The sequence below is a fragment of the Saccoglossus kowalevskii genome, chromosome 9 (genome assembly GCF_978046115.1).
Source record: "Saccoglossus kowalevskii chromosome 9, keSacKowa6.1, whole genome shotgun sequence".
Taxonomy (NCBI): domain Eukaryota; kingdom Metazoa; phylum Hemichordata; class Enteropneusta; family Harrimaniidae; genus Saccoglossus; species Saccoglossus kowalevskii.
In genome coordinates this window covers 6,003,372-6,030,926 of record NC_140649.1, presented here as the reverse complement: position 1 = coordinate 6,030,926, position 27,555 = coordinate 6,003,372, and the positions used below count along the sequence as shown (strand labels likewise).

General features: G+C 34.9%; 1 protein-coding gene across 1 annotated transcript; it reads left to right on the top strand.

Moving 5' to 3' along the window:
• Nucleotides 1-10,730: 10,730 nt before the first annotated feature.
• On the top strand, nt 10,731-26,993 carry LOC102807301 (uncharacterized). Its single transcript, XM_078006943.2, has 6 exons — nt 10,731-11,008; nt 13,621-14,613; nt 15,218-16,632; nt 18,375-18,489; nt 20,190-20,327; nt 25,497-26,993. The coding sequence occupies exons 1-6, from the start codon at nt 10,807-10,809 to the stop codon at nt 25,622-25,624; spliced, it is 2,991 nt and encodes a 996-aa protein (XP_077863069.1). The 5' UTR covers nt 10,731-10,806; the 3' UTR covers nt 25,625-26,993.
• The last annotated feature ends 562 nt before the right edge of the window (nt 26,994-27,555 follow it).

Here is a 27,555-nt window from a genome sequence, read left to right as displayed (position 1 = left end):
CATACCCTGGAGAAGTATGTCCATTGTTTCACAACAATGACTGTCTCAAGGGTTTTCCGGCTTCGCAATTTCTTGAGATAAAAGTCCCAAGGTTGTTTTGTTTACTAGAAGGGAATTTCTTTTGGCAGTATTTCTTGTATTTATTTTCATTGACACAAAATCAGTAAATATTGTTACTGAAGCACGGAATGTGCATGCATTTTTCACCCCGGCCATTCATGCACACTGCAAATCAGGGCTTTTACCGCAGACATAGTTGTTGACACTTTGCAGCCACCATGATAGAATGTACTGCGTATGTCGACCCTCGGACTTTGACCTTGCATTCTGGCTACATTTACTGCCCTTTCATATCAGTTCAATTTCCGTTCATTATTTCATCCAGATTCCATGATATTTAATATTTAAAACCAACCTTCATTTCACAGTCACTCTAGTTTTCACTTTTCCAAAAATATTTTACTGATCAAAAGACTTTCCACTCCCATCATGTGATCTACCATAGTACTCCCACAGAAGTAGCGACGGTCGCCAACATATCTACAAATAACCTCGCTCTCAGGAGAATTAAAATAGCTGTCCAGAAGGTGGCGCTGTTTACAGTATCTCTCTAAAACTCAACTTCCTACTCTACATTGGAATTGGAGTCTACAGGAAATCACTTTTATGATGAGGAGTACCCACTTTAACACAGAGTATTTTATAATCAAATGACGGGGACTGTGACATTTATGTCCCTTCTTCATGTCTTAATAAAACTTTCAGTATACCACCTCTCGAAGAAATGAATTATACAGTTGCGTCACAAGTTTGAAAAACGCACCTCAGAAACAGATCATTTTGCAAAATGCAAGATTAGCCATATATAAATTTTCCTATCATACATTTAGTCTCTATACTAATGTACATTTGTTTTAAATGCTCTTTTTCCTAATTTGATTAATTCGTCCATGTATTTTGTTATTCTCGGTGTCTTCAATATGAAGAGGCTGGCTGCCTTGGTGACTTTGTTTACAAAGTCTCTGCACTGGAGCATACCATAAGAGTTCAGATAGCTGTACAGATATGTCTTCTCGCAAACTGTCTGTGAACCATCGACTGAAAATTATTAGTGATAAATTAACATTTACATGTATATATGATTTATTAGTTGTGGATGATAAAGGCCACATACATGTAAACATTACAATTACGTCTTCTTGTTCGTTTCAAGTTATCTGGTTCCCAGCAACAATAGTGGCTATGCCCATTACCAACTTAAGGTTACATATTCACTGTATTTTTCTTTCAAAGATGTGGGGCAGCAAATAGAAAATGGTTATAACACAGTTGCACCATGAGATCATTCAGAAATTTGTGGGCATGGAAATGGAAATATTATGTAAAATATGTAATACAATAAATACATGTATGCATGAATGATATCAGAGTGAATGATTATTATATTTTATTTATATGATATAGGTTTACCAAGTGAGATTAATATTGCCCTGAATCATATCAAAAAACAAGTTTCCTCACATGGATGTCGAAAGATAAGCAGCGTCAACTAGGTGAGATACAAATGTTTTATTATACAGCAGTAAACAATATGAATATGTAAACAAGTAAATATTCAAGATTGGCTCGGCTGAAAGTTACTAAATATAAAGGACAAATACTGAATAAAACAGTTTTGAGGCATTGGTAAACACAGCATTATATGTATCAGTATTATATGTCAATTTTCAAATATGGAATATTATAGATCAATTGCTGATGTTATATTATTATATTTTATAGTCTATGACAGACGGCAACACAGTGTAGCACGTTTATATAGCGTTTCAGACAGTGACGAGCGAAGCTGCAACTGGAACTACTTGGCTCGAGTTGAAATCGCATCACCAGTTGACAATGGACCTTTCCTTAATTTTCGCAATGGTTTATGTCACAAACTGTTTTTCCTTCATTTATTTGAATAATTGTATTATAACCATTTGAAATATTACAATCATTTAAAATACCAAAAATTTGCTGTCTCTGAAATACATTTTTCTGTTCATAAGGTGTATTCAATTTAATTTTTCAAAGAATAAAAAAGTACAAAAAAGAAATCGGTGTTTGCTTGGTTCACCTAAGTCTGAGCAGTGAATCCAATGCTGGACTTTCATATATATGTTTATCAATCTTTTATATATGGTGAATATAGCATCGTAGATATGCACATTTTGGAAAATCCGATCGAATAATAACAATAGACATGTAACAAAATCCCAAATAAACCATATGCTATGCCTCAATGCTATGGTAGTTCTTGGATTATGCCACATTGTGACAATATATAATTTATTGGCAATAATGAAGAATGTGATCAATTTTAACACCAATTGTGTGAAAATGGTTGATGAAAATGCTTATAATATTTTGAAAGTATCGAGTAGACATTGTTGTTGTAATAGCATGCTGCAAAATTTCAAAATTGGTACATAAATGCTCTGGGATGATTAGTTTTTGGTTAAAACCTGCACATATTAACTACCTAATTTGCATATAATTTAGCCAATTTTAAGCATTTTCACTTGTTTCTCTATACCATTGAACAGAATCAATAAAACATGGTCAAAATAAGTTTTATTTCAATGGTTTTGTAGGTAATGAAAAAACAATTTTTGCTTTATGTTTATCAAAGATATGCTTTTAATCACATAAGTCCTTAGTAGCTGACTTGTCCAAATGAACTCCAATCCGTTCTATTTCTTCTTCACGTTCATATCGACGTAACTGAACACGCAATTTTTCATTTTCAGATTGTATATTTTGGGTTCTTTCAATGAGGTCTGTTCAAATATCGATAGTTCACTTTACTGTTGTGTGTAGTCCTGTCAGTTGAATTTAATTCGCGACTTCTCCTTCATTGACACAAGCTTTCTCAAACTATCCCTGTGTTTTGTGCAATTTACACACATTGTCTTCTGTGTTATGGTGAAAAACTGGCAATTGGCACTCCTTACTGAACTGCTGTATTTGACATCATTTTCACTGGCCCCACCATAGTACGGTTCGTGGTATGCCGACACATGATCATTACTGAACGACATTGCTGCACTACCCGCACCAATTATATCACCTTTGAATTCAAATAAAGATGTGTACTCTTCCTCGTAATTTCCAGCACAGATTTCAATGTTGCAAAGACAGGAACACGAGTCAAATACAGAAGATTTTCTATGTGTGATGGGTAACCAATAAGTTGTGGTAATTTCCTTGACATCATCCTTCCATGTATTACGATAGCCCAAGTCAAATTGTCATAAATTAACAAACCTCCACTATATGTTGTTAACCAGTTCTGTTATTTTGTGTTTGATGACATCACAATCAAATGAGGTAACATTGGTGTCCATTAAACTGCACATATGTTGAGTCATGTTAGTTGTCATCTGTGGGCGATCTTTTCCGCAATCTTTACTAACACCCTGATGTAAGTAAAAAACGGAAGTTCTGACAAACATGGAATAAAAATAACTGCAATTGTTAATTAAAATTAAATAAATTGAGGAACAATTAAACTATTAACAAGTATCATAATATTCACCTGTTTGTCATCACATATCACATTTTCTTGTTTTTCCAACTTCTGCTTTTCTAATTTTGAAAGATATTCAATACAATTTACTGTAATATTTTTTTCTTGCAACAAGTTTCCCGATTTGTATGGCATTGTCAGAATTTGGTATGAATAATAACACTGAAATATAAAAATATATTCAGATTAAAACTGCACTATGAAACCATACAAGCACTGCGGGCCTGCAATCATTTAGACAAACAGCCACGTCACTTTCGTTTTGCTCGCGATACTTGAAATCCTGTCGGTGATGCTTATTATATTGTTTACAAATACTCGCTGTTACGGCATGCCTGATTGGCTGGAAATGAGTATGCGCACTTGATTTACCCAGAATTCTGTGCGAATCCCCCTTGATTCTGGCTGCTAGCCATTTTCGCTCATGAAATCGTCGGATATCACCAGAAAATGCGAGATTTGTGAGGTTTTGAATAAAATCAAGCTAGCGATTACGAACATAGTCCAGTGGATTTAGGGTTTGACCCGGAATAAAATAATACATTAGCGAATATTGTTTCAAACGTTGGCTAAGGTCATTGGAAATGACCAAAAAAAACCCAAGACCTAAACCGTTGGGCAAATTTTGTTAGACCATGTTGAAGATTTATTGTTTTTTTAGCACTGATTTTACCTTAGTACCGCAGATATCCAACCATGCAATAACCTCTAATTACCATTGAAATGTATTACTGTATAGCTACAATATTTTTAAAAAACAATACATGAAATATAAATCTGCATTTGTAACAGATCACTGCAACATGCATGATGACGTCATATACATGATGACGTTATTGCTGACGTCAGAGGTCAGTCGACCTTGTGAAGCTGATGTCTTTTAAAAACTAGTAGTCCAGTCAATCTAATTTGATTTTTAGGTCAACCTGGACAAAATTGCAACAGAAAGTTTCTTTGCAGACTTAGCAACAATGGACATCTATAAACAACATATCAAAAGTCTACCAAAATCGGACAAAGGGAAAGTTGATTTTTTCAGGTATTGATATTGCCCATATAATGAAAATATTAAGTCATTTTATTGATGCAGTAAGACGTACATATACAAATGCATATTGGATAATAATGGTCACTATATCCACATATTTATCACACTTACCACACTTATCATATTTAGTCAGCCAAACATTTTTTTTGCATGGTGAAGCAAATAGCGTCCTCTATATGAATGTACAGCGTCACCAAGTGGTGATATTTTCAGAATTATACAGGGTCTTGTATTAGTCTTGTTTCATTGGCATTTTATCAGTATAAATTCTACACAATATAGAAAACTCTGCGATTATTGTTCATATATATTTTCATTATTAAAAAACAAAATTTCAGAAATATTTGGGGCATATTTAGATCCATCATTCGCCAAATCAATATGATACTTTGCTGCAGTCGGTCTCCATAACTCGCACCTCCCATAAATTATACATCTGCATAAAAACATACAAATGAATCATGTTTATCAAAGTATATGTGATTGTATCATATAAAGATACAATCGTAATATATATGAAGAGCATTTCACAGTTACAGGTATGTGGAATGTGGCAATGATCACATAAAGAAGGGGGCCCATATCAAGGTTTGATGTGGTAATATCAAGAGAGTGATTGTCAAGACTTGTGAGGTATTGATTATATCAATAAATATGTCAAAGTTTGTGGTAAAATGAGACAGTTACAAACTCACCATGATCAGACTTGTATTTTGTCATACCTTCATTCTGTTTGGTATGAAAATAGGTTGGTTGGTTAGCCAGTCATCAAATCATGTCAGTATAATTCTAAGTTTATAATATTATAGTTGATCATCATCAAGATCCAGATTGGGTGAATTTCTACAGCTTACACCTCTACATTCATCACACATGGGGGGAGTATTCTTGTCCATGTTTTCTACATGTGAAACGTGTCGTTCGACAGTCTGCTATACATTCACATCTGATAACTTTTAGTAATTTATCAGATGCAGGAGGCTTGTCAGTTTGAATAGCAAGCAATTTTCCCTTCTTCACTCTCCAGCCTCATTCTTCTGAATTAACATGAGTTTGCCCTTTCCACATCAGAACCTGGTGGTATACCCGTTGACTATTGTAACCTACAGCTGCAGATGTTGGTGGAATATTCTCAGACCCTACACACGTAACGCTTGTAGCAACTTTCTGAAAGAATTTTCCCATTCTGAGTGAATCCAATGTTTCATCCGACACCATATAAAAGGACCAACGCTTTTTCTCCTGACTCCACAATGTCGTCTTTTGAAGCATCATCTTGGTCAAACACTAAAGCATGACATTAAAACTGCTTGTTTGTTTGTAAAAGTGAACCTCCATCAATAACACACTTAACCTCAATGAACATGTCACTAGTAATGGGACCAACACATTTCCAGACTGTTTTGGCTAAAGCTGGCTTGTTTGCTTCCCGCATCAGCCCATCAGAGGCAAACAATGCTGGTGGATGAGTACACAGCTCATAGGTGAAAAACTGGACAACTCGTCTGTTGATACAATTCCCCTTGCAATGGAAACAAGTCTTTGAAATAATGACTGGGGATCGACTTGTACTTCATCTGCATCAAGCTTTAATGTTTTCACACTTAATGTTTTAGCCTGTTCCTTTTTAGTGAATGAAAAATCACTTGCGCTTTTTCCAATCATAGACTTTTATTATTTAAGCACCAATAGACCTAGCATTATCAACATTTACTGTGTTTCATCAGTGAACAAGCCAAGAAGTATGATGTAACACCAGTCCTGGCGCGTTTCAACCCTTGGGATATTTGACTATAATAGGGCGTGTCTACATCGCGCGTTAAAATTTGCATATAACATTAGCGCGTAACAAAGTTGTGATAAAGGAAAGAGTGGTATAAACAAGGATCAGTGATTACATGAAATCGATACCAGTAGGGGGGACTAAAAGAAAAGTTATATAACAATTTATTATTTAATAATTTATTAAAATACTATAGTTTGTCCAACTCCCTGTTGCTAGATCCAGCTTGTTTCACTGGGCGGTGATAACGGGCAGCTATGCAAAGTATCACAGCCGAGTCTCTGGGCTAAGTCTGACGCCATGATCAATATTTATCAATTAAGTTTCAGTGGGGGTAGGGGAAAAAACTAAAGGAATTAAGTTTTTTTATCTTACATCGATCTTTTGACGTCATCCCTTAGGGACTTCCTTTGATTATTTTCATTGAATGTGCCAATATTTGTTCCCTGCAAAACTTTGTATGCAATTTGTCTCCATGTCTGGTTTACATTTTTTCAACAAATCTTTCAGCCTCCCCACGATTTCAAGTGGTATATACCTTGTCAGATTCTGGGCAAATCACGATTTGCATATAATTAATATTCAATATACACTCACACACGGTCACATAAGGGATCAAAAGCGTTGGGTCATTCCAGTTTTTATCCACATCCCCCCCCCCTACGGATGGATATTAAGGTTATGACACCCTATGAATTCAAATCCACCATTCAGGTGTCGGATTTTTGTTAACACACCCCCTGGAAACTACTGATTTGGCGTATACGGATGGGTGTGTGAAAAAATTATACCCCTCGGATACACACAAAAACAGAACCCCTCGGGAAAAAAGCAGTGTGACTTGCAGTGTGACTGGCCTACTTGGGTCTTCTAATTATAAAAAAGAAATTGGTAAATTGAGATGGTATGTTGCGAAGAGCAGTGCAGTTGGAAGGAGTCAATGATTTTTTTTGGGGGGGGGGGGTCTGCACAACTAGAGTGATGTCATAATATGATGACGTCACCAAGAGGGATGTTTGTGTCCCACATTGTTTTGTGCACCTGATTTGTAAATCGGTCCGAAAATTAGTTGAATGACTTTTGTCATTGGTGTTGATTTTTTTTTATTGTGATATGTCTCTAGTAATTGCAATGTAGAAGTACGTTCAACTGAATGGCCAGGTAATTTGCGGACTGATTCACAAATCATATGTATGAAGCAATATGGCGCTGAGTGTAAATACAAAAATATACATCTAGAGTACATATATACATGTAGAGTGTTATATAATAACATTTTTTTATTGCTCATAATTTGCTTTATACATAAAAGCAAGCAAGGTCTAATGACTATTGGTAAAACTTGAATACACAGGTTTACTGCTTTGGATTTAATGTCACAAAAACATTAATTTAAAGTTGTATATATTATGTTTTATATTTAGTTGAAAGCCCTTTGTAAATAGGTTAATTTGACCCCCTTAACTAAATCCAAAAACAAAATCCAGGACAACATCTATGGGTTTTGCCTGAAAAATGGCCAAGTTATTTAAGTTTATAGGAAAACAACTTAAATCCCATGATGCAACAGTGAGTAACTTACCAACATTGGCCTGTGGAGTCTGGCTGCACATTAAAAGCGTAAACTAATGAAAAGAAATGTTATAACACAGTGAAACTAAGCGAAAAAGTATTGTGATAACAGTAGAACCTGCCAGCAGTACAAAAGTTCATACTAGTAGTTTATTTACAATGTTGAATTGAGACTCCCTAAGTTGTTGAAAACTCAAACCAACTGGTTTCAGGCCTTATAATGTATGCTGTATAGTAAAACATATTTCTGAAAAGAGGAAATGATCAATTTTCAATAAAAATTAAAACATAATACAACTTTAAAACCTAAATCTTCATATGATATGTCAAAAGTTTGATAATTATAATTGTGAACAGTCCTCAATACTTTTGCCCTGAAATATTGAAACATTTTGGTGTGACAAAAGACACAAGTTAACCAAATAATACATAATGTATGTATTTATGTATTGTCAACTTCAGCTAAGGGTAGGCATGGGTAGACACACTATGGACGCATGCGTAGATGACAACTCTCTTGCTTTAAATGTCAGTGCATGAACTCTGGAGGTCATTGCCCATCGTCGCATGTAATTCAAACATGTGGTGATCAGTTGAAATGTACATGAATAATGTAATCAAAGTGCGCTGCCAAGAGTTTATTATATTATAGTAAAATTTAAACATTGCGCATGATATGGTATGTTATTGTATGGTTTAAATTGCATATTCACTTCATTTCGAATAAAATAATTCACAATAGGAACATCGATGAAGTATTTAAAATATTTTCCCGACATTCGGTAGACACCTGACTACTATCTTTTTCAATGATTTAAATGCGCACATGTGTAAGTTTGCGAAATTATTACGAATGCAACATTATAGAGTTGGTAATATTGAGATACTCACAGACCCAATACCCCTGGGTCAGTACCCTAACAATAGTAAAAATAACTTGAGTTTGCATAATTATTATGAAAGCAATTACAATGTTGAAATATTCAGAGCCGGTACAATATTGTAAACAAAATTGTGTAATTAGAAAAGCCAGTACAGAGTTGTGTACAAGTTGCGGATATCATAACAATTTGACTAGAACGACACACAAGGCAAGAACAAAAGGGGTTGCTAAGGTAACGTGCCAAACTTCGGTCAAGATACACTTGATGTCAGCATCGCAGCACAGCAAGTTTTGCAAAGAAGTACTTGAATTCAATTGCACCCCAAAATGATGTTGCTGATCACTCAGTTGTTGCAGCGTATGTTGTACCAAATTTTGACCTCGGCTTTTTTTCTAAGTGCATGCGACCTCTCACCAATGTATTAAAACATTTTGAATTTATACTTTGCGTGATTATATTTGGTCTACGCGGAACATTAAACTTTCTAAACATTATCTGAGACCATGCATGATGTATATTCACAAAATCATATTTTATATTATGTACGTCTTTCATTCCAAGGCTCAGGCAAATAAAACAAATGTTCTTCTGCCAACTATTATAGACTAGTTTCCAAGCTTTTGACTAAGGCAAATTTATTTAATTTTCCATTGGAAATTTTTGTGATTCTTGTAATTTCCCAGTCATTCATGGACTTGACAATAAATGTGAATTGCCGTGCAAGCCTAGAGTTAGAATAAAGGGAATGAATGCGAAGCTTTCTAATTATGCCAGCCAGTAAAATGCAGAGATTTCAAATATTATAAATAAAATGTATACAAGTGTTGTAATGTTCGATGTAATAGCCACATGTCGAGTTGAGTTTATTTTAATTTATAATGTGAACTATTCCAGTTCATGGATGCCAATGAAATTTGAGAACAACTGAAATGTACAAGTAAGTCAGACTCTTTTAAATGAATGTATCAAGTATACACATGAATTATTTGCCCCAACACATTGGTTTATTCTTCATTCTAAGTTGTGACTGATATGTTTGTGTGGGCTTGATTGGCACAGTCGTAGAATAATAGATTTTAATATTAGATTAAAACAGTTTGCAAGCAGGGGTACAGCCACGTATGACTGCATGCATTTTAAAAGGGCGTACACCCTCCTCCCAGGTCTCTTGGCTGACAATTTTTTTTTTACAAACCTACGCCTTGGAAGCTTAAAAATTACGACCGCATGGATTCACATCATCTATGGGGAGTGTGCATGATATGAAAAAAAAATATCAAAAATATGACCCCCCTCGGAATTAAATCATCTGTAGGGGTGTGGATATAGAAAAAAAAATAGTCAAAAAATGACACCTCTCGGAATTGGACCATCCATACTTTTTGTAGAAATATGACCCCTCGGATTTAACCCATCCGTAGGGGGGGGGGGGTGGACAAAAACTGGAATGACCCGTTTGACACAAGAAATTACAACAAAAGCACAAATTTACACGCACTGTTTACGTCGCTATTATATCCCATATCGAACACCGACACCACCGCCCTTTAAATTTAGCTATATATGCTTGCATTACATTACATTACCAGGGATAATGCCCGAGGCATAGACGTCAGGCCCCTGTGGCTCGGGATCCCCAGGGTAAGTCACTGCCGTTAAAGGGTGAATAACGACGTTTGCCGACAATAAGTGAAAATATGACGTAAAATAGAATATAAAATAATGTTCATAAAGTAGGCTAGATAAGATTAATCTTACTAAGTAAATAGCTCAGAAACATATTTAATTTTGCATGTATTAAAAAGTCAACAAATCAAATACTACGACTGTTTGTAGATGACCCTGTTAAAATGTTTTACGACAAATTTTGACCCTTGACACAGGTCGAGGGCAAATTTTGTCGATGGTGGATCCCGCGTATTTCGTATTTTAACTCAGTACACTGTTCAGAATGGCCGCGTTTTTACTCCTTTTCTTTCCGATCGATGATACTTTATTCATAAAAAGAACAATCGAGTTTCCATGCAGCCCAAATGAAGTGTCGTTGGGAATGAAGATAAAGTGTGTCTTCCAAACGAAGGCACTAAATGACAGTGGTCGTGAGAGCGAGTCGCAAGAGGAACGTGAAGGCTTTGTAGTTTTCCATTCAGCTCGTAAGTAGTAGCCATGTATTCATGTCAATTATATACGACGTTGTACTTTGTTATTTTATGATCGGCATTAACCCTATATCTATTAATTTTACTAGAAGGTTCTACGAATGTGTGAGTTGTGCAAGAGAACTTGCATTGTAATGTTCTTTTGTATTTGTGTTGTTGACAAATTTCGGTTTGCGCACATAAAAACAGATACATGCATCAAAAAAATAAGAAAGATAAGGTCAAAGTGGAGAATATATGATTCAATTTTATGATATTTCACTGGAATTCTAAAAATGTATTACTGTAATCGCAACTGACCTTCAAATCTCGTTTCCTTTCTTAACTAGTAACCTAACATCTGAATCATATTCTATGAATATTCATGATTGTTTACAAGAGAAACAATACATTACTTCATGCATTCTGATTATCAAAGACAGTGATTTCCAGAATACTTTGGCTGAATGTGTCACCATGAAGTCAATATGCATACTAAAATCTTTGCTTCTTGGCACCCGCGCCATGGTTTACTGTCACCGCCATATTGTTTCGAGCACCAAAACAGTAATATTGCCAGCTAAGTTACTGAGAGATTTGCTATGTGTGCCTGGAGATCATTACGTGATTAAAAACAAGTTTTGTCAAACCAACCTCAAAAGTAGACATCAAACTAACAGTCAGACTCGGACATGTTGAATATAAATAGAAGAACGCGATGCAATTGCCTTTCAATTTATTTCATTCAATAATATAAATTTGTATATGATAAATGGCAAAGTTATCTAAACAAAATGTATGTACTGACACAGTATGAAATGTTAGGACACAGTTGTGTTTGGTTCATGTCATATCTCGTAAATGAGCGCAATTAGCCGAATGGCACGCTGTCGTAGAAATGGTTTGAACTAACCAGTTCTAATCGTGTAACGATCTGGAGATGCACTTAGAAAACCAATCAGCAACATTGCTGGCAATGTTGATATATTTTGGTGTTCAAAACTGAATGCTAAAGTGGTGCGTCTTACATTCAAAATTGTTATTGGTCACCATTTTTTAGGGGTTTCGGCAATCTGAAATTGTAGTATTATTGGCATATGTACTACCATGAAACTACAAACCACAGGAAGACTTTGTTTCTATCGAAGTATGATTAATAGTAGCTTTGAAATACTAATAATATCATACGTACAATGTATATAAATAAGACACATCATGTGAATTTTGGTACAATTAAATGGAGATTTTTTTGTATGCATTTTATTTTTGTATCTTGGTTAATTTTACTTTGTTACATACAGAAATTTAAGATGGCAAACTGGCCACCATTTTTGTACAAAAATATTATCAAAACCAAGCATTTCTGCCATTTCTAAACCGGATTTCAGTCGTGAACTATTTCATTTGAACTTGGTATGTCTACGCATCATAGTGAATCTTTGCTATCTTGTTCCAGATCAGATTGAAATGGCCTATTGACAGCCATTTTGTTTAATGCATGCTGTTCTAGAGCTACATGTATATCTCTAACATGCCATATCATGTATTTTTAAACTTATTACATACATCATACTAGTACATCATGTTACATATATGCACATTTAATGATCAAAATCAAGATGGTTGGAAGTTAAAAGTGCATGCATTCCTGCCATTCCAGAACCAAATCTAACTGTGCATATTAGATTAGATTCAAAATGCCTGACCTTTTTGGTTTAATGAATGCTATTTCAGGGCCATATTTCTTCGGCATGTCTAGTGTTTAGCTCATAAGAGATCCCTAATAACAACAAGGACTATGTCATTTTCATTGACTTGTTTTGCCCTAATTTACAATGATGGAAATTTATTTTTATGCATCATATTGTTGTATCCTTTTTTACATTGTTATTATACATTGTTATTATATAAAGCAAATTATTGTAAAATATGAGGCAGCTGTGTGTACATGTATGCTGCTAACACCTGAAATGAATCATACTGTTATTTTTTTATGTCTGACAACAACAAAAAACAGCCCAATTCACAATTGTACAAATACAGTAAAGTACAGTCCATGTGTATCTCAACATTTAACTAGCTCTAAGCTGGCTTAAAGCGCGGTGGTCGTCGCGCTGTGCATTTGTGTTGATAAACATTGATTTTCCCACAATCCAATGCGTTCTTCAAATGGAAATCACAAGTATGAGGTTTGACCTGGGCGCGACTTGCACTGATTATCGACGGTGACTCCTTCGATGCCTTCCAATCGCATGAAAATTGCCTAATTAAAGCTTGGAAACGTCTCAGTTCGTACTCGTTGATCTGCGCAATAGTCAAAGTCGCCATCTTTGTTTATATGAGACCCATATATCTCGCACATGCGCAGCGCAATGACTACCATGCTTTAAGGTGGTTTAGCCTTATACTTGTATCTAGGTTATGCAGATTAGTCTGTCTAAATGTGTCTTATACAAGTATTAGTAACATGGGTAAATACTACTAAAACTAAGTTGTAATTATTGATAACAATGATATTCGCTTTAAGGATTACAGGTTTCTATAAATAGGTAAAGCTAGCCGATAAACCAGCCTGGACTGTACATGTACCGGTACTATGTATCTAATCAATATTACTGATCTTTTAGGAAAGAAGACTTGTATTGATATACAAGAAAAGTATGAAAAACTAGTTGCAGCTACACCAAAGCTGAGAAGACTACAAATTCTTGTAGCTGAAGGTGAGAAAGATATGAGAGATGCAGACAAATGTACAAAAAGAGGGGCACCTCAGAAGTCAATACAGGAGAACATTAATGAAAACAACCAAACTGTAACCAAGGGTTTAAAAAGAAAACAAGAGGCAATGTTAGAGGAAAGTTCTAAACAAATTAAAACAGGTCTTGAAAGGACGGTGGCTGTGAAAGAAAAAGAGAAACTGGAAGATAGTCAACAAATACCCACCCAGGAATTGAGTGATCAAGAAATAATGTACATGGCTATGTTAAGAGGGTTTGTCAGAAAAAACAAAACTGTAGAGTTGAAATGTCAGCAGATATTATCTCCATGCACAAGTCCAAACCATGTTCAGTCTGTCTGTATTAGGGATACAAACCTTCCACCAAGTTTCATTAAACAAGAACAAGACCTCCCACAAGAACATACAGTATTCAGTAGTAGTACTCGGCCTGATTCTCCTCTAAGTCCTGGTGAATCTGATAATATCAGAGGTCTAACCCCTCTGCCAATTTTCATTAAGCAAGAGGAATATCTCCCTAGTCCTTGTCAATCGGATAGTATTAGAGGTCTAACCTCTCCACCAATGCTAAGTTTCAATGAGGAAGATCTCCAAGGACGACAACCTGACCTTGATGTTTATCAGCCTTGTATAGAAACTTCACATCAGTTGTCATTTACGGAACAGGGGCTTTTTAATCCAACAGAGTCTGAGGCAAGCAGTGCTACATCTAATGATTTGCACAATGCTGGCACCTCCTCCGCATCAGAAAGTGTTGGAGACTCAATGAACATTATCCTCAATGACGCTGCATCTAACATACTTGTATCTTTGCAAGAGGAGAACCAACGTCTCAGAGATGAGAATGCTGCCTTGATTAGAGAAAATGCATTGAGAAAAACAGGTAAGAACCCCTCCTCCAGGATTCATGGTGAAATAGGATGTAAATGTAAACACACAGTACAGTCAAACCTGTACAGTGACCACATTTATATAAAGACCAACTGCCAATAGTGAGCACCTTTGGGCAATTCACATGTAAAGTGACTTGTGTAGAACAGGGTTCCTAACTAATGTGCCAGCTGACCACCTTCTTAATACCAGTTTGACCAAATGAACCTTTGTAATAAAGGCCAAATGATTGAAGATGTGTTTTACACTAGTTTTGATATTTTAGCAAATGTATTTATTTCCTTTCTTCAAATATTGGTTTACAAATTACCCCTTCAACTTAAAAATATTGTTGGTAGACTAGTTTATGCACATAATAATCAACCACCACATAAAGACAACCTATCTATAAAAGACTATTTTCTTAGGTACATTTTACCTTGGATGGCCGCTGTACATGTATAGCATTTTATGTCATGTCACAAAACTATGTCCTTGTTGCAATACAATACTGCATCTTGTTAGATATGGGTTTTATAACGAATTTATATATAAACACACACACAATACATTGTTTGTTTCGACTACTGCATTTCAATGCTTTGCTTTGTATACAGGTAGTGTAACTGGGATCACTTGGCAACACATCAATACCCTCCGAGAGTTGACCGGAATCTTGGAATGGCACACACAGCCCAGCCCAGACTCTGAAGGTGAACTGCCGTCAACACCTGTTAGGAATTACAATCAAGATTCTGGATACCTATCTACTGAGAGAGAATGTAACCCTGTGCAACATTCAATTCCATTGTCTGTCAGGAATAATGCAAACAGGATATTGCCTGACCCAACGTCATTATCAGTTAGGGATAACACTGGCAGAACATTGCCTGAACCAACGCCATTGTCAGTTAGGGATAACACTGGCAGAACATTGCCTGAACCAACGCCATTATCAGTTAGGGATAACACTGGCAGAACATTGCCTGAACCAACACCATTGTCATTTAGGGATAACACTGGCAGAACATTGCCTGAACCAACGCCATTATTAGTTAGGGATAACACTGGCAGACCATTGCCTGAACCAACGTCATTATCAGTTAGGGATAACACTGGCAGAACATTGCCTGACCCAACGTCATTATCAGTTAGGGATAACACTGGCAGAACATTGCCTGACCCAACGTCATTATCAGTTAGGGATAACACTGGCAGAACATTGCCTGAACCAACGCCATTATCAGTTAGGGATAACACTGGCAGAACATTGCCTGAACCAATGTCATTGTCAGTTAGGGATAACACTGGCAGAACATTACCTGAACCAATGTCATTGTCTGTCGGGAACAGTTCAAACAGAACATTGCCTGAACCAACGCCATTATCAGTTGGAGATGACATTGGCAGAACATTGCCTAAATCAACGCCATATTCTATCAGAAAAAATGTGGGCAGAACATTGCCTGAAACAACCCTATTGTCTGTCGGGAATAGTGCAAACAGAACATTGCGTGACCCATTGTCCATTTCTGTCGGGAATAGTGCAAACAGAACATTGCCTGAACCAACGCCATTATCAGTTGGAGATGATATTGGCAGAACATTGCCTGAATCAACGCCATATTCTATCAGAAAAAATGTGGGCAGAACATTGCCTGAACCAATGTCATTGTCTGTCAGGAATAGTGCAAACAGAACATTGCCTGAACCAACGCCATTATTTATCAGAAAAAATGTGGTCAGAACAATGCCTGAACCAATGTCATTGTCTGCTGGAAATAGTGCAAACAAAACATTGCCTGAACCAATGTCATTGTCTGTCAGGAAAAGTGCAAACAGAACATTGCCTGAACCAACGCCATTATTTATCAGGAAAAATGTGGGCCGAACAAATCTTGAACCAATGTCATTGTCTGCTGGAAATAGTGCGAACAGAACATTGCCTGAACCACAACCATTGCATGTATCGTCTTGCAGTCATAATAGATTCAGTCTGCAAGCAGCAGTTAGTGATCAGTCTGAATCCTATGTAAGTATTATAATAGGTACATGTATACATATTTACTCTATCAGAAGCACATATTCAATCAAATTAACAATTGCATTCATTGTATGCTGCACCATTAAAATACAACTTTGACTTAAGACATATTAGCATCATTTACATAAGCTTGTGTGTTACTAATGTAATATATAACAATTGTTGGTGCATCAACAATGTTCTTCTAGCTTACATTAGAACTGTACATTTATTCTAGAAACATCCTAATGATGCTCCCTAATCGCAGTATAACCTTGAAATATCTCATTAAATCACATGCTAAATTTTTAAAAATGAAAATGTATACAATATAGGTAATTTAGATTATTTTCAACTAGTCTGTCTAATAAAATATTAAGATTATGTACTTACATATATCACGGTTACTAAAAAAAATATATGCTACTCTTATGCAAATGTCACGTTAATGTTATTGAAATTTAATTTATTAGAATGAACAGACCGTTATCAGTGTTCTCCTTCAAATTTTAAAAAATTGGCACTGAGAAATATTGTGTTTTTGTTTCAAGAACCACCTTGAATCTATGTGTTTGAATGCAAAATACATAAAATTAAAAGGATTGTTTCTCAAATAATAAGGCTTATTAAGAACAAAGATTATTATATAAAGTCAAACACATTAATTTTATTTTTTTACCTGTGTAGGTTTCTGCATGTTATTATTAAAGTCAGATATAGTTTTCAATACTATTGTGTAATAGAGGTTGTGGTGTATTCAAACTTCACTTCACTCAAATTTTACTGAAAATTGCTAGATTATTCTTTACATAACTAAGTACTGTAATTGCAAAATAATAATTGCTTTAACTTTTTTTTTCAATCCACTTTTTCAAATCACGTTGATTTGTGTGTTTTTTGACTGGCTAGTAGTCAGAAAACAACATTTGACCATGTCATTAATTGTTTATTGGGCTTGTCTGGTCTAATATTATTCATACTAATGCATACTGATGTATTTATTGGCTGATTTCTTTTTTTTCACTACCTCATGATTTACTGTACCGATAGTGAATGCTTTTACATAAATGACAGAGGTGTGTCTAAAAAAAAAATTTATATTTTAATGAACCAGTATACAATAAATACCATAAAGTTGAAGTACATGCACTTTGAAATGTGCTTTCAATAGAGAGAATATGATACATTATGTCGTGATGGTCTTATACTGTACTTTCATTATTATGGGTTCATGTTGTCAGGATACTTAAAATAATAAAAGGAATACATGTACATGTATGCAATAAAAGAGTTCAGTATGTCATTGGAAAATGGCAAAAATTAGCATTTTTACACTGGTTTCTATGGTGAAGTCATTTCTTCATATCTTTAAATTTTGCTTGGTGACATGAGATGACAATATTATTATTGATACTAATTTTAATTTTGTTAAAAACAATTTTACAATATTCCATTCAATCTAGTCAATTTCTAGTGTTATACTTGTTTTCCATTATACAATGGGAAGTTTTTTCCCATAATGCATTGTTCAGTAGTGGGAGATTTTAATTCTGTTCAAACTATCTAAAGGAAAACATGTTAAAACTTCTATTTGATACGTGGCACTGATATGAAATAAGACATTTACAATAAAACCTTCATTTCCTGAAATCCTTATGTTCCTTTCAGTTACCAAGTTTTATTTAGTGAGTAAAACTGTTGTCAAATGTTTACCAAATTTTTTCGTGACATTTCTTTTTACCTCATTTCAGAAAAGAGTTCTTGTTACCGTGAAAGAAAACCCAGACCAATTCGCTGATGTCAAAGTGCCTACATTAGCATTGTTCAAAGCAGAAATGGCAGCTTTAAAGTCTAAAGATTACTTTGGTAAACCTCAATTTTAACAGTTTCTTATATATTTTGATTAATGTAATTTTTGGATAGCCTGTAATGTCAATTAAGGGAAAAGTATGCAAGGGAAAATGTAAGTCTTGTTCTCATCGCTAACTCTGTTTCTGATGGTACAGTAATTTCACTACTGTGGAATACTTTATTTTCGCTGGAATTAATTTTCGCTGAAAAAGTTTTTCGGGCGTTTTGTATGGAATGTATTTTCACTGATTTTTGATGAGTTTAATGTGAAATATAGGGAAAAAAGTATATTCGCTCCATTTTACTTTCGCGGAATCATCCCTTCAGCGAAAATAAAGTATTCTACAGTAATTCTTATCCAATCATCTTTAAACTTTAATATCATATTAATCAGTATCAAATTAAATTTTGGTGTGGTTCGCTTTTTTAATTTCAAAGATATTTTTTCGAAATGTAGTCTAAAATTGTCTTCTTGTGTGGTTACAGTAAAACAATTATGTTATTTTCAAACTTGAATATCTTCTCAATAACTATAAAATATCAACCAAGTTCAATTTTAGTGTTACTAGCATGTCAGATTTTCAAGATACATACATGAACATTTGGCTAAAATAAAACATTTGTTAAAGATAGAAAAAAATCCCAGCATTGTGCCCTCTAACAAGACTGATTTTTTTTGTGAAAATGGAATCTTGAAATATCAAATTGAGTCAGTTTGCTGACTGCTCGCAAGGTCGGCTTTTAATAAGAAAAAAAACTGTGACTGTGCAGGGGACTTACAAACAGTGATGTTGTTGTCCTCATTACTTTTCTTTTTACATCTGTTTATATTTTGTTTATAAAATGTGAATTTAATTTTTAACCAAATTACAAATTCCATAACTATAGTAAGATGTTTTTCAAGATCACTTTATCAATGTATGATTGTCTGTCGCGTCCATGAAGTACTAGCACAACTAGGTGCTTTACAGCCAATTTCTGTGTGTCAGTGACGTGTTATATCAACTTAGAGGGCATAGTGACGTACAGAGAATAAATAATATCTGCAATGATAATGTGAACCAGATGTCAGTAATATACTCTCCAAGATATGTAATGTTACTTAGTGCAGTAACTGGATATCTTGTTTTAATCATGTAGTGTAAGTCATTTTTCATACCAATAACCTGTAAACTTTACTTGAGATTAACATAGTAAATGTATTATTACAGATAGAAAATGCATTCCAGCATCTAATTTAGTATTTAATTCTTAGTCTGATAATCAGTCTAGTTTGTATTCATTCTAAATTCGTATTTGTTATTTAATATCTAGATTCTCAATGGGCAAGGTTGCGATAGTTACATTTTGCTTGGATTACATTATAGACGTGCTTCTCATAGAGCAAAAACTGAAGAAATTTCAAACTGCAATATTTTCACATTATTAATCACTGGATGGGGCCAGAAGTAATCAACTGAAACTAAAATGTGAATAATAATTTTTGCTGCAAGAAATTTTCATGATCTGAACATTTTATAGCATTCCTGAAAACAAAATTTAAGAAAAGTTACTGAAACTCTGTGTTGTATAAGCCCAAAAATATTTTTAGTGACTTGCAAAATTCTGAACATTTTTCAGAATAAAGCAGTATATGTACCTATACACAGAGATGCACATCCTTCATATTTCTGTGTGATTTCTCATGTACAGGTAACTTCTTTCTTCTTTCTCAGGTACACTTCTGAATGAGCTGATTGACATCTTGTTCACAAAGCAAGAACTGAGGATCTCTGGTGGACTTGGACTGAGGAAAAACAAAGATACCAAGGATAGGTTACCTTTAGATAAACACCGTGTAGATGCTTTAAGAGGTTAGTTTATTGCAGGTTTTCAAACTTAACTTATATGGTGGTTGAGGAGTTTATTAGAACAGTGAAACATTGAATAATTATTCCTATTATCAAGGAAATTATTTATTAAATATTAGTGGTATTGTTAATGTCTATAATAATTGATAATGGAATAATAATTCATTTGTTTTTTTAAAACAGCCTGTTATATTAGAAACACAATGAGAAAGTGTGGGTTGTCAGATATACAATGTATTAGTAAACCCCCAGATTTGGTGTAAGTTGAGAAAATTGCACATTGCATGTTTGTCATTTGCTAATTAATATTTTAATGAATACTACTTGACGTTAAAATGACCATATTAATGCATACCCCCTCCCTCCCTCCCTCCCTGAGAACATCCATCAGAAATCACAATCAGTCATTAGAGACAATACCTGCTGTGGTATATGTTGGTTCAAACTTTACCCTTGGATAACTTCAAACTTAGTTTGAAACAGGGACTTATAATTCTGTCTCTGTCCGTCCATCCATCCGGAGTTATATTTCAGAACACTGTGGACCAAATCTCTTCATTCTTTGCATGTGCCTAGCTCTTTATCTGTGACATGTGCACATGCAGTGGTTTTTACTGATTCAATTCAAGATGGCTGACTGGCAGTCATTTTGTTTTATTTAAAATGTGGTATCTTATGCATGCTATGTTAGTTTTTGTTCAAATTTGGTACATACATAGGATACATGTCTATGATGATCAGATCAAAGATGGCCAACCATTTTGTGTTTTTATCATACTACTATATCTCCAAGGCTTATGGGCCATTTTCATTCATATTTGGCACATACATTATGTCAGCTTGTTTAATATTCGAGGTACAAATGTATGTGTGGGGATCGAAAGTGGTACTTTGCACTACCGGAATGCACCTGCATATTTCCCAAAATAAGCATTGTGTGCCCCCTAGTTGCGCCATATTCTGAGTCCCTCATTCTGTGCCATTAAGAAAATTCATACTGTGCCCCATTCTGGGCTCCAGCATAGACTCCTAGAAAAAAGTTATGGCTATCAGAATGTTTTCACCTGAAATACTGTTATATAACATTTGTAGGGGCATTGAAAAGTATAAAGCTATTGGAAACAAATATATTAAAGTAATTGCCTAATTGTAATTAGGTACAATCAGCAGATGAAAATACCACGATTGCTCAAAAGTGCTACCAGGTATCATTTATACACAAATAAATAATCTGTGAAACAAGTAGGGGTGGCGACTAACCACTAAGTGTTTGTAAACACTCATTGAGAGAGAATTGGCGCCCGATAACACATCGTACATGTTTACACTCTATTATGGGCTATCAATGGCTAATTCTAATTCTAAGATACCATGAATTTATTGTTGTGTTTTGTAAACAATGTCTCGGTTCATCCTGGCTGTGGTATGGGAAAAAATGCACATTCGCCCAATCATTCTTGCGTGGTACAGTTTATCTTATTTACGATTTGGTGACCCTGATATAATTCCATTTTCACAATAGTTTGAGCGTTGTGTGATTTGTGGTGCTAAAAATGCGTGATTGCAGAACATTTTTTTTTTCTTGCCTAAAGCCGTTTGCTCAATCAAAAATCATGATTCATGCAACGGTGAGGTGAGGTGATGATGGGCTGCTCTGTTCCTGTAGTAAAATTGGTTCGGTTTGAAAACAAAGTATTTGAAAGGTCTAAATGGGGCTTTGTACCAAACACTTTCAGATAAGCTCAGTCGATTACATGTGAACTGTTGAAAAAAAAAACGTACATGCGTATTTTTATTTAATTTTTGCAGAACAATAATTATACTATGTGAAATGTGACGAATGAATAGAGGTATATGAATAACAATGCACAAATGCATTGAGAACAATGAACAAACGCTAACGTTTTTGAAAATAGCATGATTTTAGTAACAAAAAAAAGAATAATTTCTGCATATGCATTAGTTGTCATTTTCCGAAAAGCAAGTATGGAAAAAAATAGTTGCGTTCACGCACAGCTCCTTAGCACGGGCTAAGAGGTCAAATTCCTTAGCCTGTGCTAAGAAAACGTGCGTGAACGCTTAGCACGGGCTAAGGAATGCTAAGTACGGGTTAAATCTGATCCGAATTTAAGACGCGGTCTAGACCTTAGCACGGGCTAACGAAGTATGCGCGAACGCTTAGCCCAGGGCTAAGCGCGCTCTGCGGCGACCTTTGGGTGTGAAAATTGTCCCATGTTCGTATAACGACACTATTCCACCAGTCATTACTCCGCTCTCACTTCCACACTAATCGGGTCACTGTAGTAGAGCGTACAGCAGCTCCAATCGTGGACAAAATAAATTTGGTTCGCTGTCTACGACATGCATTAATAAAAAGCTGTATTCTGTTACGCCCGTTGTATACTGTTTATGTGCATCCAAATAAGTGGTCCGTCTTCTCTCGCGTTCCTGTGCACGTCGCTTCAAAATTAGAACGAAACATGCCAGCAGCAGAAATAGAACCACGCGCGTGTCATCCATTTTTCGTTCGTAAATAGCGGCTTACCAAAGGTCACCAACTAATGGCAGCCCTTAGCCCGTGCTAACGACTGGCCCTCCCTGTGCGTGGACGCAATTGGGTCTAGCCGAAATGCAAATATGCTAGATAAGCCTAAATCAGCTTAAAGGGGAGCAGAGGTGTGGCTTTTGACACTCTGTACATGAAATCTGAGATCTATGAATGGATTCTGTTGATAAAAATATCTTATATGTGCTGCGAAATGCCCTAAATATCGGGTATAAAACGGGCTGTGAAGCAGACAACAAACTTCCGCTTTTCCTGGTGTCATTTCGCCTCTAGAGGGCCAGTCAAATGACGTCATCAGTGAACACTGGTAATTGAACCCATTCATGCTAGTACGCCAATCCCATAGAAATGCTACTATGAAAGACCTTGTTAACTGACTACTTAAAAGTTGAAACATGGCGAGGTGTTGTGTTATGAATGCCGTAACGATTCATGTTATGTTTCTCGAAATCCCAAATAAAAAATCACGTTGTTGGTTGCGAGAAATCGGCAGAAGAACTAAACTGAAAGTGAAGACAGTACAGCGTTCTGGCTATAGTAAACAGTAAGTGAATAAATATTGTACGAGTTAAAACTAAATGAGAAATAAAGCGGGAGTTTGTCGTCTGCTTCACAGCCCGTTTTATACCCAATATTTAGGGCATTTTGCAGCGCATACAAGTTGTTTTTATCGACAGAATTCATTCATAGATCTCAAATTTCATGTACAGAGTGTCAAAAGCCACAACTTTGCTCCCCTTTAAATCTTAGCCCGTACTTCGTGTAACGTGAACACAACTAGTGTGATCCATACACCTTATCTCAACCTTTCCTGTTTATTATTTGAATTGTTCAGTTATTCTGTGAAAGCAAAAATCAACATTGCCTGTGGTGTTGAATGATAAACATTGCATTGTCTTTGAAACTTTTACACACACAGATTAAACTTTGGCTGTTTATTTTTGCAGATACTAGTGAGGTTGTGCTGCATTTTAACCAACTTACATGGCATTCATTGTTATTTTGACTCAAGAAATAATTTTTTGAACGCAAATAATAACATATTAAGTGGTTAGTCACTTTGGTGACTTGAAGTCAGAATGCATCAGGAAATTTTCAAAGCAATGTTTATTCACAGTCCTTCCACATTGTGGTTTATTGTAGCAAACCAAGGAGCTACAATTTTGTTGTAGCTTCCCTAACAAACCAACTCAGTAACTGACAAAGCAATTGCTGTTCAATTACATTTACTGTATCTAGAAAATTGTAATTTTGTTCATTCTGTTGGGTTGCACTCATTGCGCGGCTACAATATTGTGAGATAATAAAAACAAAATATTAGGAAGTATGAAGCCATGCAAATTGCAGTCATATGTGTGAAGCTATAAGCACATCTGTTTTTGTAAAGTACTAGTGCAAGGGATTTTGTTGGTATCGGAACTTAATAAAAGCTGAATGTTGAAATACAAAAGAAGTGGCCCTGGTGGATTGAGTACAAGAAAGTAAAACATCATTTCAACTACATATTGGTAGATCTAGATTGCGTCATATAAAACAACATTGCATTGCTTTTCACTGGCGCAGAATGACAGCCCAATTAGGGGACAATTTCTATAAATAAAGGACTGTAAAATTAATAGATCAAGAATTCAAACATTATTTAAACTGTGTAACAATTGACCTAGATTGAGTCATTGAAAACAGCAATATTTCGTACTCGAATGAAGAGCGCAGAATGATTTGTTTGTTTGTTTCCAATAGTTTTGTACTTTTCGATGCCCCTACAAATGTTATAACAGTATTTACATAACACCATCTGGATTGCGTTGATAAACAGACTTGAAAATCATTGCTGTAACTTAATTTTGTACCTATCATAGGGCACAGTATGAATTTTCTCGATGGTGCAGAATGATGGCGCACAATGCTTTTTGGGGAAATGTGTCCACGCATTCCGGTGGCACAGAGTACCGATTATGAGCCTCACACATACTTTCAGATCAAAGATGGCCAACTACCATCCATCTTGTTTCTTGAAAAATGTAGTATCTTGGATAGGATTTGTCAGTTTTCATTGAAATTTGATACAAACATTAATCATGTTGAGATGCATGTCTATTGTGATTCGTTTCGTGTTCAAATCCAAAATGACCAACTGGCACCAATCATGTTTTTTTTCAAAATGTATCGTTTTTTTTTTTTTTTTTCTCTTCAAATTATACATGTTAGGATACATGTCCATGACAGTTACTTGTACAATGTAGTTTCACAATCAGATCAAAGATGGTTGACTGCCTGCAATCTTGCTTTTTGACCATACTACTATAATATTTCTGTACATAAGCCTGGACAAATGAAATTCAGTTTGGATATAAAAAATGCATGAATAGCTTAACCTGTTTAATTTCTGACCATATGTTTCCATTTTACAAGTCATTTAATTTCTGTTGATACTAGACCATCCTATTATTCACTCTCAATTACTAACTATTCTTTTGGTTCACATTACTTATTTTTGGCATGAATAACATTTCCCCTAATTAATGTCATTATAAATAATGATTGACTTTGAATTAAGATGCATGTTACAAATAAATTGATTCTGCAATCCTCTCTTCTATTTCTAGTATACCTGCAAGCAAAAGCTGAAGAACAGAATATTGCCATGACCTTAAGTAAAAAGTCATTTAATGTGAAGTTCCAAAATAAAATCGGCAATGCTAAACGTACTTTTTTCAACAAAATAAAACTATAATAAAACATACAAATGAACACTAAAATTTAAACACATTTTAAATTATATATTTTAGCATCTTACATTTAATAAAAATGTAACCACATATTATTTAACAGATTTTCGTGAATTTAGAATTGTGAAATCTTTAGTTCACCAAAATTCTTTTCATCTTAGATTTTTCTTTCACATTTAGGCTTATTAATGAAAACAATCACCATTGAGACAAAGGACAAATCAAAACATTATGTAGACAATATTTAACATTTCCTAAGTTCTACGGCATAGCATAGTCATAGTTTGATAAATACAAAACTTTGTTAAAAAGTAGAACGTGTATTGAAAGAGCTTTCACGATTCTGACAATTGAAATGTATTTCACCTACACATGCAATAAACAATAAGGTTTTTTTATGGCACTAACTCTGGTGTAATCTGTTGTTGTTTTTGCCATGAAATATCGCAAGTGATTGTGTTTAGATGAAAGTGTTTTTTTTCCTGACATTGTATATGTCATCAGTGATTTTTACTTTGTGTGTCATCAATGTTTTATTTCATATCCTGCATAACTGAACTAAAGTAATGTTAGTTCCTATTATGAATATCATTAATGGACATATCACAAGTAAACTACAAACCTATAGCACACACATCTGTTATCTCTAAGGTTTTGGAGCATTTTATGCTTAAAAGATATAAAAAGCATTACTACGACAATCAGTTTGGGTTCAAGAAGAATCAGTCCATGCATCTCTATAAATTGTATTCTTCAATTATTCAATGGACTGGGTAGCAGTGCATGCATTTCTTTTTTTTGATACATCCAAAGTGTTTGATAGTCAACCACTGGACCCTAGTGCTCCTTTATCAATTCTTCATCTGCTAGACAACTGGTATTGTAGACAAAATTATGTAAATGGTGCAATGCCACATTACATTTCTTCTCAGTAATGTATGGTGTACATCAGGGTGTCTCTCCAATTCTCTGTAGTGTTTTCATGCATGATCTTAAGCCTGAAAATGAAAAACTTGACCTATCATGTCAAAGGATGTTGTTGAACGACAGAACATGTGGGAAATTGCTTTGTATCGAGTTTGCACACAATCATTCAACAATATTGGACATTTTGATTTTGACTGTTCCAACAGCTTCTAATAATTTATAATTTCGTAAATTCTGATGGTACACATCAAAAATCGACAGGCATGTTGCTGCATGTCTGATATAGCAGACCTAACAGAGCATTACTCTGCAGACCTGAATCCATATTCGTATGTCTGAGCTGTTAGTCAGATGTGCTTCTACATAGCACAGGCCTATTGCAGATATGATCAACTTTAGTTGTTTACAATACTGTATTTAATATTGTAATAAAATGTGCATATTTGACCATTTCTGTTTCTTCATTGTAAAAGTGCTGTGAGAATTAATAACGACGCAACTAATTTCGCAGTTCTATTTTCCTCAAAGAGATGAAACATTCCCCTCAATCTGGGAAAAATTATCGAGATGCTTGACTGAGCACCCCCAAAGCACATGCTTTTATAGCCAAGTACACTGGGCGCTATGTTGGACGAGTACAGTAACATTACTTCCTTTACATTATATAATTCCACAATTTTTATCTTGTAATTTCCCTTGTTCAATATACTTGACTCATCAACACTTGGGTGTTTTATGTCTGTAAACCCACACTTTCTCATGGTATTTATAATATAACTGTTAGTTGTAATTACATTCTGCATATGAATAGTTTACAATTAGCATAAAAACAAAAAAAAATATGTAGATTTACAGAAATAAACATCCAGCCAGAATAATTGCTCATATGACCAAATGATTGAAATTGTATAAATTTGTTTTATGCACTATGAAAGACTGGCATATATAGGATGGCATTCATAGTAAATATCACTTTTATTTTTTCATGCATTATTTTGTAAATTCTAAA

What these genes read in the sequence shown, in the direction of transcription:
- LOC102807301 (XM_078006943.2), top strand. Translation starts at nt 10,807, where the DNA reads ATGGCCGCGTTTTTACTCCTTTTCTTTCCGATCGATGATACTTTATTC. An exon ending in AAAGTCTAAAGATTACTTTG is followed by an intron (nt 18,490 to 20,189) that starts GTAAACCTCAAT and finishes CTTCTTTCTCAG; the next exon opens with GTACACTTCTGAATGAGCTG. An exon ending in CCGTGTAGATGCTTTAAGAG is followed by an intron (nt 20,328 to 25,496) that starts GTTAGTTTATTG and finishes TTCTATTTCTAG; the next exon opens with TATACCTGCAAGCAAAAGCT.